The sequence below is a fragment of the Chelon labrosus genome (genome assembly GCF_963514085.1).
Source record: "Chelon labrosus genome assembly, chromosome: 19".
Lineage (NCBI taxonomy): Eukaryota > Metazoa > Chordata > Actinopteri > Mugiliformes > Mugilidae > Chelon > Chelon labrosus.
This window is the reverse complement of record NC_140352.1, coordinates 15308403-15323168: the sequence shown is the minus strand read 5'-3', so window position 1 is coordinate 15323168 and position 14766 is coordinate 15308403. Positions and strand designations below refer to the sequence as shown.

The following is a 14766-nucleotide window of genomic DNA, read 5'->3' as shown; positions in this document are numbered from 1 at the left end:
TCAACCCCTTTGTGCCAAAACATTGCTTAGGAGACAGACAAGCTTTCACTCTTATGAACTTTTATGCACAAAACTGTCTGTACCTTTACAATACTGCGTACCTTCGAATGCTAAAACTCTACATATGAATAAAGAGGTGAGAGCATTTGGTCTGGAGGTAGGTTTAATTTTTTTCAATTATTATTGTTCCACAAACAGGACCACATGTTCTAATAGCTATACCGTGTGTGTGTTTAGTGATAACATGGTCCAATTGACATTTTATTAACCATTATTACTTATCTAAAGGCAAATGCCTTGATAGGAGTGTCAACATGAGATTACATATCTTGACACCCATTCCCTAAGGTCACTGACAAAAGTGTTTGCTATAAATTAAATGACATAAAAAGCGCGAGATTAGACTTATTTTGTAAATAACAAAGGCAACGTAAAGGAAAAATGCACATGTTCAATTCAAGAGTGAGTAGAGCTGGGATACTGTATGTGAGGTTTAAAATGAAATCAACAGAGGTATAAAGGCCGTCAATATGTCACATGTCAAGATCAAACACAACAACTTTCATAAATGTACAACTGCTGCATTTATGCCCGACAATATCTAACACTGACTTTGGCAAGAGTCCCTCCGTGATGACTTTTTCCACTTGCCGCTTTTGAATTACTTGTGTTCCTTTAAATGTACAATTGACCTTGTCTTGAGGTCAGCGGTTGCTATCTTTCCTTATCATCTCAGTCCAAACTTGCATGTGTGCATTGCCTTATCACCTACAATGGTAAAATGTCAACCCACCCATATAAAAGAGGATGCATGTCTGTCTGGGGACGCTCAGGTTGTGGAGTCTAGAGGTAAGTCCACAGGATCGCACACTCAATATTTCACTGAAGTAGTATTTAGTGGGAATGTTTCTGTAATATCATCAAACTTAAAAGTATGAGCTTGATTTGTTATATTGCTCCTCTGAAGACTGCTTTCTTTTGCAGCAATTGACAGCAGAGCCGAGACCATGAAGTGGGTTTTTGTTGTGTGTGCCATGGTGGCACTGTCTGAGTGTATCATCCAGTAAGTCAGTCAATACCACTCTAACACGTTTTTGTTACCAACTTCATCTGCTTTTCTGACACTTATAAAGTGTAGGGTCTCTTGAAATGAAATCAGCGTCTGCATATAAAATTAGTGAGAGCTTTACGAGGAAGGCCTTTTTATTCATCTCATATGGCACAAATAAAAAGTTTACAGACGTAGCTAAAGAAACCAATCTAAAGTTTCCTGCTTTGACTCATAGGGTGCCTCTGGAGAAGGGTAAGTCTGCCAGGGAGTACCTGGAGGAGCAGGGTCTGTGGGAGGAGTACAGGCTCAAATACCCGTACAACCCCTTGGCCAAGTTTGACGAGAGCTTCGCTGTGCGCAATGAGCCCATGACCAATGACGCTGATGTGAGTAAAAGAAGCTGAAGCGCAGGCAGACAAATGAACAGAACTTGGACAAGAGTCTCATGACTAATCTTGGCGCCCTCTCCGTCTCCAGCTGTCTTACTATGGAATCATCTCGATTGGGACTCCCCCTCAGTCCTTCAAGGTCATCTTTGACAGTGGCTCATCTAACCTGTGGGTGCCTTCCGTCTACTGCAGCAGTCCAGCCTGCAGTACGTAAAACTGTATTATACTGCCCAGTTAACTGCCTTGATTATGGCAGCAGGGTAATTTAAGAACACGGAAAAGTTACGGAGTTACGTCCACCCTTTGGTGAACAGGGTGTAAGAGGAACAAGATATAGTACGTGACAGTGGTTAGGGCTAAACGTTGGACAAGGTGAAGATAAAAAATCAAGACAATTACAAGCTTAAGAGAGGCCAAGACCTACCTCTCTAAAGAAACAAAGACCCAAGGACAATTCAAAAGGTTTGTTAGGTTCAGGGTCAGATTTAGGAACCCGCACAAGTATATATGAAGGTACATACTACCTTTCTAGGTCTAGGTACTAACATACCACACCAACAAAGTACTACCTAGTTGGTGTGGTATGTTGGTACCTAGACTTTAGTTTTCAAGTTATCACAAACGTGCTTTGTAACTTGTATTATGATACTTGAGTCAGTGTTTCCATTTTATACTACAGTATACATCTCTAAGACAAAGCACATTTTTCCTCTCTTCCTAGACAACCATGTCAAGTTTAACCCTAGCGGGAGCAGCACCTACCGATACAACGGCAGTCCTCTCGATATCCACTATGGCACTGGCAGCATGACCGGCGTCCTTGGTTATGACACCGTGACGGTGAGAACTCAAAGCATGTAGCATCACTTAAAGATCCCACTTTTTGAGGCTGTTTTAAAATCTTGTCCTGTCTGTTTGCCTGTCAGGTCGGCGGGCTCCCCGTGAGGAACCAGATCTTTGGTCTGAGCGAGACTGAGGCTCCCTTCATGCAGTACATGCGTGCTGATGGTATCCTGGGCCTGGCCTACCCTCGCCTGGCTGCCTCTGGCGCAACACCCGTGTTCGACAACATGATGAAGGAGGGCCTGGTCAACCAGGACCTCTTCTCTGTGTATCTGAGCCCGTAAGGACAACCGTAGCCTTGCAGCATCTTATGTAGAGAAATGAATAGTTGTTTCTCATGATGCTAATTTGCTTGAATGCTGAGGTAGAATCTGATTTCTACAAAGTTTATCTGCAAGTTCTCACTTTCCTCTGCAGTAACTCTGAGCAAGGCAGCGTGGTGACCTTCGGCGGTGTCGACCCCAACCACTACTATGGTTCCATCACCTGGATTCCCCTCTCAAGTGGGATGTACTGGCAGATCACAGTGGACAGGTATCTCCGCAGATTCACACTAAAATGTGTTCGAGACCCAAGACCTTTTTCTTGGCAAACATCTGCCCTTTTCTGACGGTTGCTGCGTTGTCCCTTCCAGCGTTACTGTCAACGGTCAGGTTGTGGCGTGCAGCGGCGGTTGTCAGGCTATCGTAGACACTGGAACTTCTATGATCGTTGGACCTCAGAGCAGCATCAGCAACATCAACCGCTGGCTCGGGGCTAATTTCCAGAATACTGAGGTAAGTGCAAATAAAGACGGGTTACCCATTTGCTTTTCTTGCAGAGGGTTCTGGGAGATTGATACTCTTCATTTAAATATGAGGTTGAGGAGTTTTAATGCATATGTTGATACTCTCGTATCACTCCCTCTTCCCTCAGTATACTGTCAACTGCAACAGCGTTGGCCAGATGCCTGATATCACCTTCCACATCCATGGACAACAATTCACTCTCCCAGCCACTGCCTACGTCCGTGGGGTAAGTTCTTTGCCTGAATCAGTATTTTCTCACCTCCTTACATTTCTCCTATATTTGAAATTCTCCTAAATCCCTCCGCTAGTCTCAGTACTACGGCTGCCGTACCGGCTTCAGCAATGGAGGTAGCAACCTGTGGATCCTGGGTGACGTCTTCATCAGGCAGTACTATGCCATCTTCAACAGAGGCCAGAACATGGTGGGTCTGGCCAAGGCTAGATAATCAACCTGAAGTCAAGCTGTGCAGCGGTCGCCTGTACGTCTTAGTGTAATAAGTGTAAAAACTAAGACTCCAGTCTTCAAATGATTATGTTTCCTTAAAGCCAATAAAAAGACTTCACTCAATTTGACTGTTTGTCAGTGATGCCATAGCGACTCATTTAAGATGCCGACTCAACCAAACAATACGTGTAAAAGGTACAACAGAATAACTTTGAGGAACAGATTTTCGCAACTACTTGAGCACTTAACCCAGATGTTCTGATGTCCGCCCTGGGTTCTTTTACATTTGGTGCAAAAGGGGGAAGAACCCAATTGCAGGAGAACATACATTACAAAAGGTGAGACAGGGTCATCTGAAAATGGTCCAACACGTAATCCAAGTCAATGAAGAACCAGGAAACACCAAAAAACATAGGAAATAGACTCATGGATGACTTATGTCAAACTGACAAAGGGAAAGGCGATTAGAGAAGAGCTATCAATCACAGAGGAGGTACCAAAAAGACAGGAAGTAAAAGCAGACATAAAAAACAGGGTCATTGAAAATAAATACAAGAAACACAAATAACCATATATAAATATCATCATCCACATGATTAAAAGAACATGTTATTGTATTCATACTTAGCATGTGCATCACAGGCTTGATCACCATTTTTCATTTCATCCCTGTGTCATAGCTAAAAACTAAGGGTGGGACTTTAACGCGTTAATTACGATTAATTAATTACGAACAAATTAACACGTTAAAAACAACATTTAATCGCAGTTTGCATTCCAAACAACGCAGAACTTTTGTCAGTGCACGATTCCCTGGTACACCGATTACACTGATGCACGCAGAGCTCGGCTCACGGCTACCAAAATGGAGGAATCGGATGAAAGCACGTTGCTGATGGAAGGCAAATTTTATTTAAAATAACTACTAACTAACTAATGGAAGCCTTGATGAAAGCGGGGTTTTGTGCAAATTGCATACCACTGAAGCACTTCAGCCCTACGGTGCCATCTAAGAGCTGTTAGTGCTAGTCAATACTGTTTTGAAAAAGTACTTAAAATGGCACTTTAACTTTAGGTCTGTTCAGTTTTGGCCAGGGGTATTTTCTTGAATTGAAATGCAATTAAATGCTTTTTTCCAGACGTTAAAATGTTTCAAGAGTGAAATGACCGCCAACTTGTACGTGCCTCACGCCAACGCCATGGCTGGTGTACGCTGGCTTCTACAGATGTAGATCCTTTTGCAAAACTTGGAGGTGATGCTAGGAAACTGTCATAAATGTGAAAACAATTAGTCCGACTGATCAGGACTGTGCCGGTCGACCCTGAGCAGAGCCATGCCAGCCGTGTGGCATGGAATTAGCCGCATGTCAGCCAGGTATATCAAATTCCCATACAATGCATCTGAACAGGTCAACATTAAAGCACAATTTGCAGCGAGAGACGGTTTTCCCAATGTAACTGGAGCTACTGACTGCACACACATTGCTTTAAAAGCGCCATCACATGATGAAACATTTTCATTCGATCACTGAACAGATCATATGTGATGCGTAAATGTAATTAACCAACATTGTGGCGCGTGGAGGACAGCTGCCAAAGAGGACATTTTTGCGCCCCTCCACTCCAGTGAGTAGCGTCTCCAATTCGCTTTCTGTAAAGTTCTTCTTTTTTCCCGTTTTACTCATTCTTATGTTTTCATTTTCTGATCGTGCAGAGAGGGAAATCTCAGGTGCAGGGTCAATTGAAATATGATTTGCATATTTAAAAGGAGGCGTGGATGGGGAGGGGTCGGGTACAACATGTGCGCTCAATTGGGAGGTACAAAGGAAATGTGCTTCTGGATCTGAGCGTGCGCCACATTCTAGTAGGAAATCCACGCAAGTCTTTTTTACATGAGGCCCCTGGAGTTTACAGTATTCATGTCTGTGTCTATTATTTGATTCAGTCGTCCACTAAAATCCATTTAAATTGAAAAAATTTTGCTTTTTGGGGCAAATATTGTTATGCGATTAAAATGTGATTAATCGAGATTAATTAATTACAAAGCCTCAAATTAATTAGATTAATTATCAAGTCCTACCCCTACTAAAAAACTTACCCAACTAAGTGCATACAGGAGCAGAAAGAGTGTTTCCTCCGTGTATTTAGTGAACTTAGGTGAATGGTAAAGGTACGAGGAAGTTTCACAAGACGTCCATATCGTGTTATCCAACATTCCAGTGAAAACCGAAACTATTTTTAGATTTCCTTAGCAGACGCTCGTTGCTCTCCTACTTCTGTGTGACAGGATTGACAAGCTCCTAGTGAGAAGTAAGAGGCGGTTCAGCTGTACGACTGTTCATGTTCTTTGGACACTTCTGCACCGTCACATGTCACAGTCATAGTGTTACAGCTAAACAATGGCGGTATGAGGAAGTTTCAGATAAGCTCTATATCATGCTCATCAAACATTCCAGTTAAAACCAGAGCTCTGTTTAGTTTTCCTCATTCAATAGTCCTCCAGATTACAAAACCTGAACGACAACAGCAGATAGCAACAGTCTACACACCCAGTGGGTAGAGACGGTTCAACTGTATTACTGTTTCAGTCCTTCCTACACTTCTGCACCGTCAAATAGGAGGCAATAAAGAACTAAAGGATGCCTGGAGAATTTCCCTGGAAGAGTAAGTGGTGTTACTACTTTTCTTTCACCCTAATGTTTATTGTTTTTCACTGTATTGATTTTAGTGGACGGCAAATTAAGTCGGAATTGTTTTGTGTAGAATTTAAGAGGTCTGCGGGAGCAGATGGGAGCAACCGCGACTGGATGTCGCAACTGCCGCGTAAACTTCACACCGTTCCTCTCTATGAACTGGCCATACCTGGTAAGGACCTGAAATAATGTAAAACTACCTACATACTGTCACTCTTCACTAATGTGAAGAACATGTATCTCCAAAGTGTCTTTAATTAGCTGGAGGAACAGCCTCATTTTCAGCTTTGTGACAAAGCATATTTTGAGAGTTGCAAAAAAAAAAAAGTTAACATTGGAAATTCCCAGTTGCAGAGGATTGCACCATTTCTGTACCTACTATCATGATTTTGTTTCATTGCCTTTTGTCAGATACTCTCCAATGATGGCTCACGTACCTTTACTGTTCACATTGTCATTGAATGTGTAAATGCTTCCACTGTATAATGTCAAAACACTGCACAATGGAACTAAAGAAGGCGTGTCTTGCTGCTTCCAGTAGCTATTTAGTAGCTCCCTCTGTCTTTTCCTTTATTATTTTCTCTCCTGCAGTTATAATTTAGTTTCATCTGGAATTGGACACCTGCTTATTTACTTTAAAAAGTCATGTACATGAGTGTATAGAGTTGTGTCAAGTAGGAGTCCTTTAAGGAACTCTCCTACTGTCTATTGAAAGCGTAGCACACACATTGCCACTGCTGTAGTTTAAAGTGGCGCCAAGTGTTCTTCTGCCAGATGAGAAAATGAACAGTGAGCAACTCAACAAGTTGGTGGCAATGGCGCAAAATGCTGGACTGCTACCTTCAAAGGGACCTCAAGAGGTGATGGTTCCAGCACAGGGAGTATATACATGAAATGTTAAGCGTCCACGTGGTAACATCAGCCTTACCTCGTGAGGACAACTTGAAACGGTCTAACAACTCAGATATATTATGGAATTTAAATAAAACATCACGCCTAAGTGATGTTATTTTAATTTACCATCCAGCTCCAATGGCAGCAAGCATCACAAGGCCGGACTTTGGTGAAAAGATTTCCCTTTGCAAGTTTGTGAATACTACATGAGTTAATATGGTTATGGAAGTTAGACCCAATGGTGATTGGAAACCCAACAGTGGTTGGAGACCCAACAGAGGAAGACCACCGAAAGTATCATGGTCCCACTTCTGGGCACGTGGCCCTGACCCCAGGCCCCAAATTGCCATGCATGCTGTTAGAGTGGTGAACATGTCATAATATCAGAAATTGGAGATATGTGAATTGTTCACTAGACAGCAACAAAATGAGTTCATGAAACTTTATCATTGCTCTGATAAGTGATGGTGTGTGATTCCTAGGAAGCCACGACTCAATGAGTTATGACCTGGATGTCAACTCCTCGATAGTAGAGCCTAAGAGACTGAGGAGGTTTAGCAAGATCTGCTGCGTGCGTAAAATAGTGCGCAGATGGGGATCCACTCAGGTAAGGGGAGCTTCCGACCCGTCGATTGTTATTGTCAATGATGAAGCAAATGATGAAGCAAATGTTTATCCGGTTTTGCTTTTATCACAGGAAGCGACTATCACAGATCAGCTGGATGCAGGGGTACGCTACTTTGACCTGAGGATTGCTCGCAAGCCGAACGACCCCGACCCCACCAGGCTTTACTTTTACCATGGGCTTTACACACGGACTGATGTGGAGGTAAAGACGCATAACAATTATCACTCGGTACTTAGGAATTAATCAACCTTTGGATTATTTGTCACCAGCGGTATCAGGTCTGGGTTTTCTCTGAGAATCATTACTTAAAACAGAAAATGAAGGATCCCCGATTTGGGATGCAAAAAAAGAGGAAACCTGTCCAGGCTGTGCCATCTCCTGTCTCCTATCTATTAAAGGCACATAAGCCCCCAAAACTTTACTTAAAAAAAAAAAAAGATGTACCTCTGTGAGAGCCAAAAAGCTTTAGCGAGTTGAGAAAACAGCAAATCAGCTGTCCAGTGTACTACAGTTGGATGTTAATGAATTCAGTCTATCAGATCAGAGTACGCTTTAAATCCCAGTGTCTGGGGCTCCATCATATAGAAATATTTAATGTGCAGAAAATATAACTGAACCGAAACAACTGAAAATAATCTTGTGCTTGCGTATGTGAATATTCAAATTAAAATGTACATGGAAGAAAAGCTGCAGCAGAGAAGGGGTTTTATATATCTTATGTCAACTGCTTTAACGTCCTCTTCTGCCGCCGTGGATCAGACCGTTCTCCGCGCCATACACGACTGGGCCAAGGACCACCCTAAGGAGATCCTCATCCTGGCCTTTTCCAACTTTAGAGGTTTTGACAAACAGTCCGAACAGATGCTGCACGACCACCTCATCAAGTTCATCAAGACCTTGTTTGGAGCCAGGCTTGTCCCTAAATCGGTACAGTCAGTACGCAAATAAATAAAATAAAAAAAGAAGTTGCGCTTAAACTTTCAAAATAAGATGTTTTCATGTTCCTCAACAGGCCAATCCCACCTTGAAGAGCTGCTGGGACCATGACAGAAACGTCATAGTTTCTTATGATTATAAAGCAAATCAGGAGTTGTGGACAAAAATAACTTATTTCTACGGGAACAGTATGAAATCTGGAGACGTTGAGGCAAGACTCTGCCGAGCTTTGGAAAAGGAAAAGCCTTACAAGTGTGAGTCTTCCCTGTTTGGTTTGAGTGTAATGTCAGTAATGACGGTTCTTACATTTCGTGCCGTGAAACGATCGCTGACCTTTAATTTGACCTGCAGATTTCTTCGTGTGCGGCTTGAACCTGACGCTGCCGACCGACGCCAGGATACTCAAGTACATCCTTCGCCTCTGTGACAACTTCTGCAACGTCGTACGCAGGAGTCTGCCAAAGCTGGTGCAGTGGCTGAAAACGGAATCGGCCCGAAATGTGAACATTGTCGCCTCAGACGTGGTGACCCGTGACGACTTTGTCAGGACGGTTATCGAGCTCAATTTTAAACGCGGAGCAGCATAATTAAAATAATGATAATAATAAAAAAAAATCTGATTTGTGCTTGCTTTGGTTTGTTAATAGTCACCTTTTCCATTTCCACACACAATTTAAAGAAGATCAGTCACCAACACTTAAAGCTGAACTGAGTTACAGATTGTTTGTATATACCATGCATTCTGTTTTTGTTTTTTGTTTTTTGTAAGAATTAATGCATAAATTAACATTTTCGATTGTGCTCAGATTTAAAAGGAATGTAAGTGTCCCTGATCATAATTAAAAAGTGTCATAAGGAAGCATCATCTGTCGGTGCGCCACCCTCTGTCAAGAGACGGTACTGCAATAAAGTGTACCCCTGCGCGTGCCTGAAAGTTTTGGCTGGCCTCAGTGTCAACAAACTAGCCAACGTTAGCTCCCTGAAGTGACACACTTGGTGGATTAGGATGTTAAGACTGGCATGGCGGCGGACAGCGTCCACAAGTAGCCGCTCGGAGCCCGCACGCCTTTTATCTGCAGCTCTTCTGGGAGCGGACGGTCCACGGCTGAGCTCCGAGGCCAACATTAGGTGTTTCAGACGAATTCCCCTCCCACCACCAAGTGACAGGTCGCCGCCGCTCCTCCATCCCCAGCCGGCCTGCTACCTCAGGTAAAGCCACCGCGGCTAATAGGTAGCTAACGCTAGCTGTACGTTGGCACTGCCTCGACACGTTACAGCAAGCATACACAACTCAGCAGAAGATTTCAGTGGATGTTAAATAAGATGGTGTTGTGTTGTTCACGTTAATGATAGCAGCGAGGAGCATGGTTTCTGTCGAACCGCACGACACCCTATTACAAAATCGTACAATTAAGCTCCCGTAACGTTAACTGCAGCCAAGCTAGGTCGCTCAGAGAAAAAATACATTTACCTACGTCTGAATACCTATTTTATTTAATTCGGCATAAACACAAACGCTACCAATAAGCGCTGCTTCCCAATAATGTGTCAGCTTTTCTAACTGGTTTCCTTGGTAACCCAGCGACTTTCCCGTGCTGCTAACAGTAAAAGCTAGCATTGGTCTTGTCGTTTACACCTTCAGAATCCAACTTATGTGTCCTGTGTGTCATAGCTGTTCCGCCCGAATTTAAAGAAAGGGCTTAATATATCGGAAACTGTTCAGTCGTTTGTTTTTTAGGTCATGTACATTTGCCTGTGAGCCTCGTCTTCTTAAATTAGGGCTCATTCAAATGGAATTCGACATGGCAGTCGGTTGGCTAACGGCTACAGTTTGGACAGCTACTGCAGCTGTGTTGAAGGGCTGCTGAGCAAGCCCCCGCAGTGTTAGCTAGCTGACAGCGTGAATGAACGCATGTGGCTTAGGACAAGATTACTTTTTAGGTTTATGTATTATTGCAGCTAGCAGAGTTAGCCGTTAGCCTTCACACTATATAGCGCTAATATTTCAATTAAGATAAATGTGTACAGTGTTTAAAGCTGAGTAATGAGGTTATGCGTTGTATTCCCTAACTTCCCTAACAATCCCTCACAATCATATTTAATATTTCTTGGACAGTGATTTGCAGGTAAGGACTGCCTGTGTCATCTGCCCAAAGCAACCTGTTCCATGACTGAAAGATCTAGTCGTGTCTTTCTAATCTTCAGATTTGTGAATGTTTTTCACCTTGTAGTGAAGTATAATTAACAGAACGGCCATTATATTTTAACTGACTGGTCATTATTATGGCACCTGTCATTGGGTGGGATATATTAGATTGTACGTGAACAGCTGGTCCTAAAGAAGCAGGAAAAGTGGGCAAAACTGCAGCTCTGGTGGGGTGTTCCCAGTCTGCAGCGGTTCATACTTATTAAAATGGTCCAAGGAAGGAAAAGCGGTGAATCAGCGAAAGAGTCACGGACAGCCAAGGGTCATTGACGCATTTGGGGATCGAAGGCTGACTATTGGGATCCGATCCTCGAGATGAGCTACTGTAGCTCAAACTTCTGAACAAGTTAATGTTAGTTCTGGTAGAAGGGAGTCAGAACACACAAAGCATCACAGCTCTGTAGCTGCAGACCAGTCGAGGTGCCCATGCTGACCCAGCTGTCCACTGCTGAAAGCTCCTGGGGCCCCTGATTATCAGAAATGGAAGCAATGGAAGAACGTGGTCTTGTCTCATTAAACATGTTTGTTTTACTTCACATGGATGCTCCAGTCCATGGGAGTTGATTACTTGTGTAAGATATGGCTCAATGATACTTTTTTTATGCATTTTATGCAAGGAACAACCCCTTGCTGTTGTCATGGGGTGTTCATGGTCTACAACAATGTTCTGGTGGTGGTACATATCAAAGTAATTTCCACATAAATGCCAGGACCCATATTTCCCAGCAGAACATGACATTACTTTACACTACAAGCTGGTGGTTGTAGTGCCGTGCCTGATCAGTGTATAAGCTAAAATTAAAAAAAAAAACGTATGTCTATGAACCTAATTGTACCCATGAGTCTTCACATATCCAGGTATTTGCCTTAATTCTCTGCACCATTGGACTCTAAACAAACTACATCTGTGAATGTGTTGTGTATCCAGTCAGCCTGTCTTCATGAGCATGGCGTCAGGAGGCGAAGAGGCGTCGTCCACTCCTCACAAACACACCAACAGGTTAGCCAAGGAGAGGTCGCCCTACCTGCTGCAACATGCACACAACCCTGTTGACTGGTGAGTGCCTTTACTCTACAAATTGGCACATACTGTAAAAACAATACTTTGCATATTGTCTGATTTTCAGATTTTCTTTTTTCAGGTATCCATGGGGACAAGATGCTTTTGACAAAGCAAAGGCCGAAGACAAACCCATCTTTTTATCAGGTAAGAAGTCTCTTTCAACCACATCATTAACAAGCATTTAATACTGGGACCATTACACTTAGAACTTGCTTATGTTTCAGAGTGAGGAATTAAATTATCCATGGCCATATATTATAAGAAGTGGAAAAACTTTGTTTACACCTGATTTTATTCTGACTGGCAGTAGTTGTGCCTGTAGCAGACGTAAAACATTTGCTTCCTTTAAATGTTTCTTTCTTTGACCACCAGTGGGCTACTCGACATGCCATTGGTGTCATGTTATGGAGAGAGAGTCTTTCGAGGATGAGGAAATTGGTAAAATCCTTAGTGACAACTTTGTCTGCATCAAGCTAGACAGAGAAGAGAGACCTGATGTGGACAAGGTCTACATGACCTTTGTGCAGGTTTGTGCACATCTACGTTTTCACACTCACAGCACTTTCAGTTTTGTTTTTTTTATATGCACATGTTCTTTTATGTCTTTTTGTTGCTATTGTTTCCAGGCAACCAGTGGAGGTGGAGGCTGGCCCATGAGTGTGTGGTTGACCCCTGACCTTACCCCTTTCATCGGAGGCACCTACTTCCCTCCGAGAGACCATAGAGGACGACCTGGGTTCAAGACAGTCCTCACCAGAATCACGGAGCAGGTAGCAAGGCTTTGCCAAAACAAAGATTTCAGTTTTTGGTCCATTCAAAGAATAAGTTTTCAGACTCATACACTGTCTCAGTAGTATGGATGTGTGTGAAAGCCATAAAGTATGTCTTACGCTCCTCAGTGGCAGAATAATCGTCCTGCTCTGGAGTCCAGTGGGCAAAGGATCCTTGAAGCTCTCAAGAAAGGCACCACCGTCGCTGCAAACCCAGGAGAAAGTCCTCCTCTGGCCCCAGATGTCGCTAATCGCTGCTTCCAACAGTTGGCCCACTCCTATGAGGAGGAGTATGGCGGCTTTAAAAATGCACCAAAGTTCCCCACACCAGGTAGATGCTACAGCTGCAGCAGCAGCAAGGAGGGTCACCTCAGTGGCTTTCAACCTTGACAAACCTGTTCAATGCTCTGTGAGCCTCTGACTCACTTTCTCTTCACGTTACTCTCTCTCTATCTTTTCTTATCCCTCTGTAGTGAATCTGATGTTCCTGATGTCTTACTGGTCTGTGAATCGCACCACATCAGAAGGGGTTGAGGCTCTCCAGATGGCCTTGCACACGCTCCGCATGATGGCACTGGGAGGGATCCATGACCACGTGGCACAGGTTCATATCAGGGATAGGAACATTTAGAAATGTTGATAAATGATCACTTGCAGTTTTTTTTTTTTATTCTGAAATGTACATTTGATGTGTACGCATTGTCCCAGTTAATACTAGAGGACTGATACTACAGCTGTTAGAACTAGGGATGTCAGTATCGGGTGTTTGTTTGATACTGTGCTCATTTTTCTAAAGCTGCAAAAGGACCACATCTGATAACACTTGAAAGATAAACTGTGATGACAAAAGTAAAGCAGACTGCAGACTAAGCTCTGCTAAATCGTGGAGTGAAAAGTTAATTTGATAAAATGTCGCCAGAACAAAGGCAGCTCTGACTTTGAGGTGTCCGCTAATGCCAGCTGTGGGATACCGCTCGACAGCTACATCCAACTTTGCAGCAAACACAGCATAGGTGAGAGAAAATGTTTTGAGACAATCCACGGTTTTTAAAAATGGCCTTTGTCTCGTAGCGTGCTGGAGACCAAACTGTAGCATCAAAGCGGCAGCAGCTTGTTGTGGGATACCTTTAGCGCCGTCACTGATATTTGGACCAGGAGTGTCTCACATCATTTTAACAGTACAGTGGATAAATGGAGAATTTACTCTGCCAAAACTCGGCTACGTGCAAAAGATTTTCGAGATTCATAGTCTAACCAAGCAGTAGCATGATTGTTGGCTGATATATGTTGGGGAGATGAACCATGGCAGTGCTGAAGGGTTAACAAAGGATCACAGCTGATAATACAGAGGAGTTTTTTCATCAGCAAGAACCCCTACTTTTCCAAAACAAAGTCACAAACTGCAGTAACACTCAAGCTGTCATTTTAGACTTATTCTTCTACAGTTGTGTGGCTTGGGGTATTGAAATGCACAGAACTGGTTGCAAGTTGCACTGAAGCAAGAGCATTAGTTTGTGAAAGCTTTTACAGTGTGCCTTCCTACATCTTTCTTTCTCAGGGTTTTCATCGTTACTCTACAGATTCCTCCTGGCACGTTCCTCACTTTGAAAAGATGTTGTACGACCAGGCTCAGCTGGCTGTAGCCTACATAACAGCTTCTCAGGTGTGTGTGCGCGTTTTTGTCTCTGTTCTCGGCTGTTTGTGTGTGTTGTTAATTAGGACTGGAACTTGCAGGCAAACTCAAATACATACATGCTTGTGTTTAATGAGGATGTAGAGGCTTTCTCAGCGTTCCCATTGGACGCTGCAGGGAATACCCCTCATATAAATCACATGACGGTACCTTTAAGGTTGTATTAAGGTTGAATCACGACTCTTAAGCAGCTGCGTTCTATGTACTTGTGTGTTTCCAGGTATCAGGTGAGCAGTTCTTTGCAGAAGTGGCTAAGGACATACTGGTCTATGTCTCCAGAGACCTGAGTGACAAGGTGAAACATCTACAGCCTTATTGCTGCTATGTCTGTGTTTGGGTGTTACTTATCTTATGAGGACCACATGTT

At 43.2% G+C, this 14766-nt stretch overlaps 3 protein-coding genes across 4 annotated transcripts in view; all 3 read left to right on the top strand.

Moving 5' to 3' along the window:
- The first annotated feature begins 859 nt into the window (after nucleotides 1-859).
- On the top strand, nucleotides 860-3811 carry LOC311504915 (pepsin A-like). The gene is made up of 9 exons (XM_084568257.1): nucleotides 860-1063; nucleotides 1287-1437; nucleotides 1529-1646; nucleotides 2162-2280; nucleotides 2367-2563; nucleotides 2701-2817; nucleotides 2918-3059; nucleotides 3199-3297; nucleotides 3380-3811. Exons 1-9 carry the CDS (start codon nucleotides 1008-1010, stop codon nucleotides 3515-3517), a joined length of 1137 nt encoding a protein of 378 aa, XP_084424383.1. The 5' UTR covers nucleotides 860-1007; the 3' UTR covers nucleotides 3518-3811.
- A 1621-nt stretch (nucleotides 3812-5432) lies between these two features.
- On the top strand, nucleotides 5433-9484 carry LOC311503965 (PI-PLC X domain-containing protein 1-like). Of its 2 annotated transcripts, XM_084566895.1 has the most exons (7): nucleotides 5433-6180; nucleotides 6280-6381; nucleotides 7586-7710; nucleotides 7801-7932; nucleotides 8491-8658; nucleotides 8744-8921; nucleotides 9019-9484. In XM_084566895.1, exons 1-7 carry the CDS (start codon nucleotides 6156-6158, stop codon nucleotides 9252-9254), a joined length of 966 nt encoding a protein of 321 aa, XP_084423021.1. In that variant the 5' UTR covers nucleotides 5433-6155; the 3' UTR covers nucleotides 9255-9484. The 2 variants fall into 2 exon arrangements, with proteins under 2 accessions (XP_084423021.1, XP_084423020.1); XM_084566894.1 differs by having other exon boundaries at nucleotides 5433-6381; nucleotides 9019-9296.
- A 189-nt stretch (nucleotides 9485-9673) lies between these two features.
- spata20 (spermatogenesis associated 20) overlaps nucleotides 9674-14766 on the top strand; it is a gene marked incomplete at its 5' end in the record, with an annotated part of 48458 nt that continues 43365 nt past the window's right edge. Inside the window, 9 exons of the mRNA XM_084566893.1 lie at nucleotides 9674-9876; nucleotides 11802-11930; nucleotides 12016-12080; nucleotides 12309-12463; nucleotides 12563-12706; nucleotides 12836-13037; nucleotides 13180-13310; nucleotides 14265-14369; nucleotides 14620-14694. Of these exons, the coding sequence (XP_084423019.1) occupies nucleotides 9674-9876; nucleotides 11802-11930; nucleotides 12016-12080; nucleotides 12309-12463; nucleotides 12563-12706; nucleotides 12836-13037; nucleotides 13180-13310; nucleotides 14265-14369; nucleotides 14620-14694 (1209 nt within the window). The remainder of the gene's footprint in view (nucleotides 9877-11801; nucleotides 11931-12015; nucleotides 12081-12308; nucleotides 12464-12562; nucleotides 12707-12835; nucleotides 13038-13179; nucleotides 13311-14264; nucleotides 14370-14619; nucleotides 14695-14766) is intronic.

Bases quoted from the DNA above. Each gene is read 5' to 3' on its own strand.
- LOC311504915 (XM_084568257.1), top strand. From the start codon at position 1,008: ATGAAGTGGGTTTTTGTTGTGTGTGCCATGGTGGCACTGTCTGAGTGT. The intron at 2,281-2,366 runs GTGAGAACTCAA...TTTGCCTGTCAG, and splicing joins TTGGTTATGACACCGTGACG to GTCGGCGGGCTCCCCGTGAG. The intron at 3,298-3,379 runs GTAAGTTCTTTG...TCCCTCCGCTAG, and splicing joins CCACTGCCTACGTCCGTGGG to TCTCAGTACTACGGCTGCCG.
- LOC311503965 (XM_084566894.1), top strand. From the start codon at position 6,156: ATGCCTGGAGAATTTCCCTGGAAGAGTAAGTGGTGTTACTACTTTTCT. The intron at 6,382-7,585 runs GTAAGGACCTGA...TGTGATTCCTAG, and splicing joins CTATGAACTGGCCATACCTG to GAAGCCACGACTCAATGAGT. The intron at 7,933-8,490 runs GTAAAGACGCAT...GCCGTGGATCAG, and splicing joins ACACACGGACTGATGTGGAG to ACCGTTCTCCGCGCCATACA.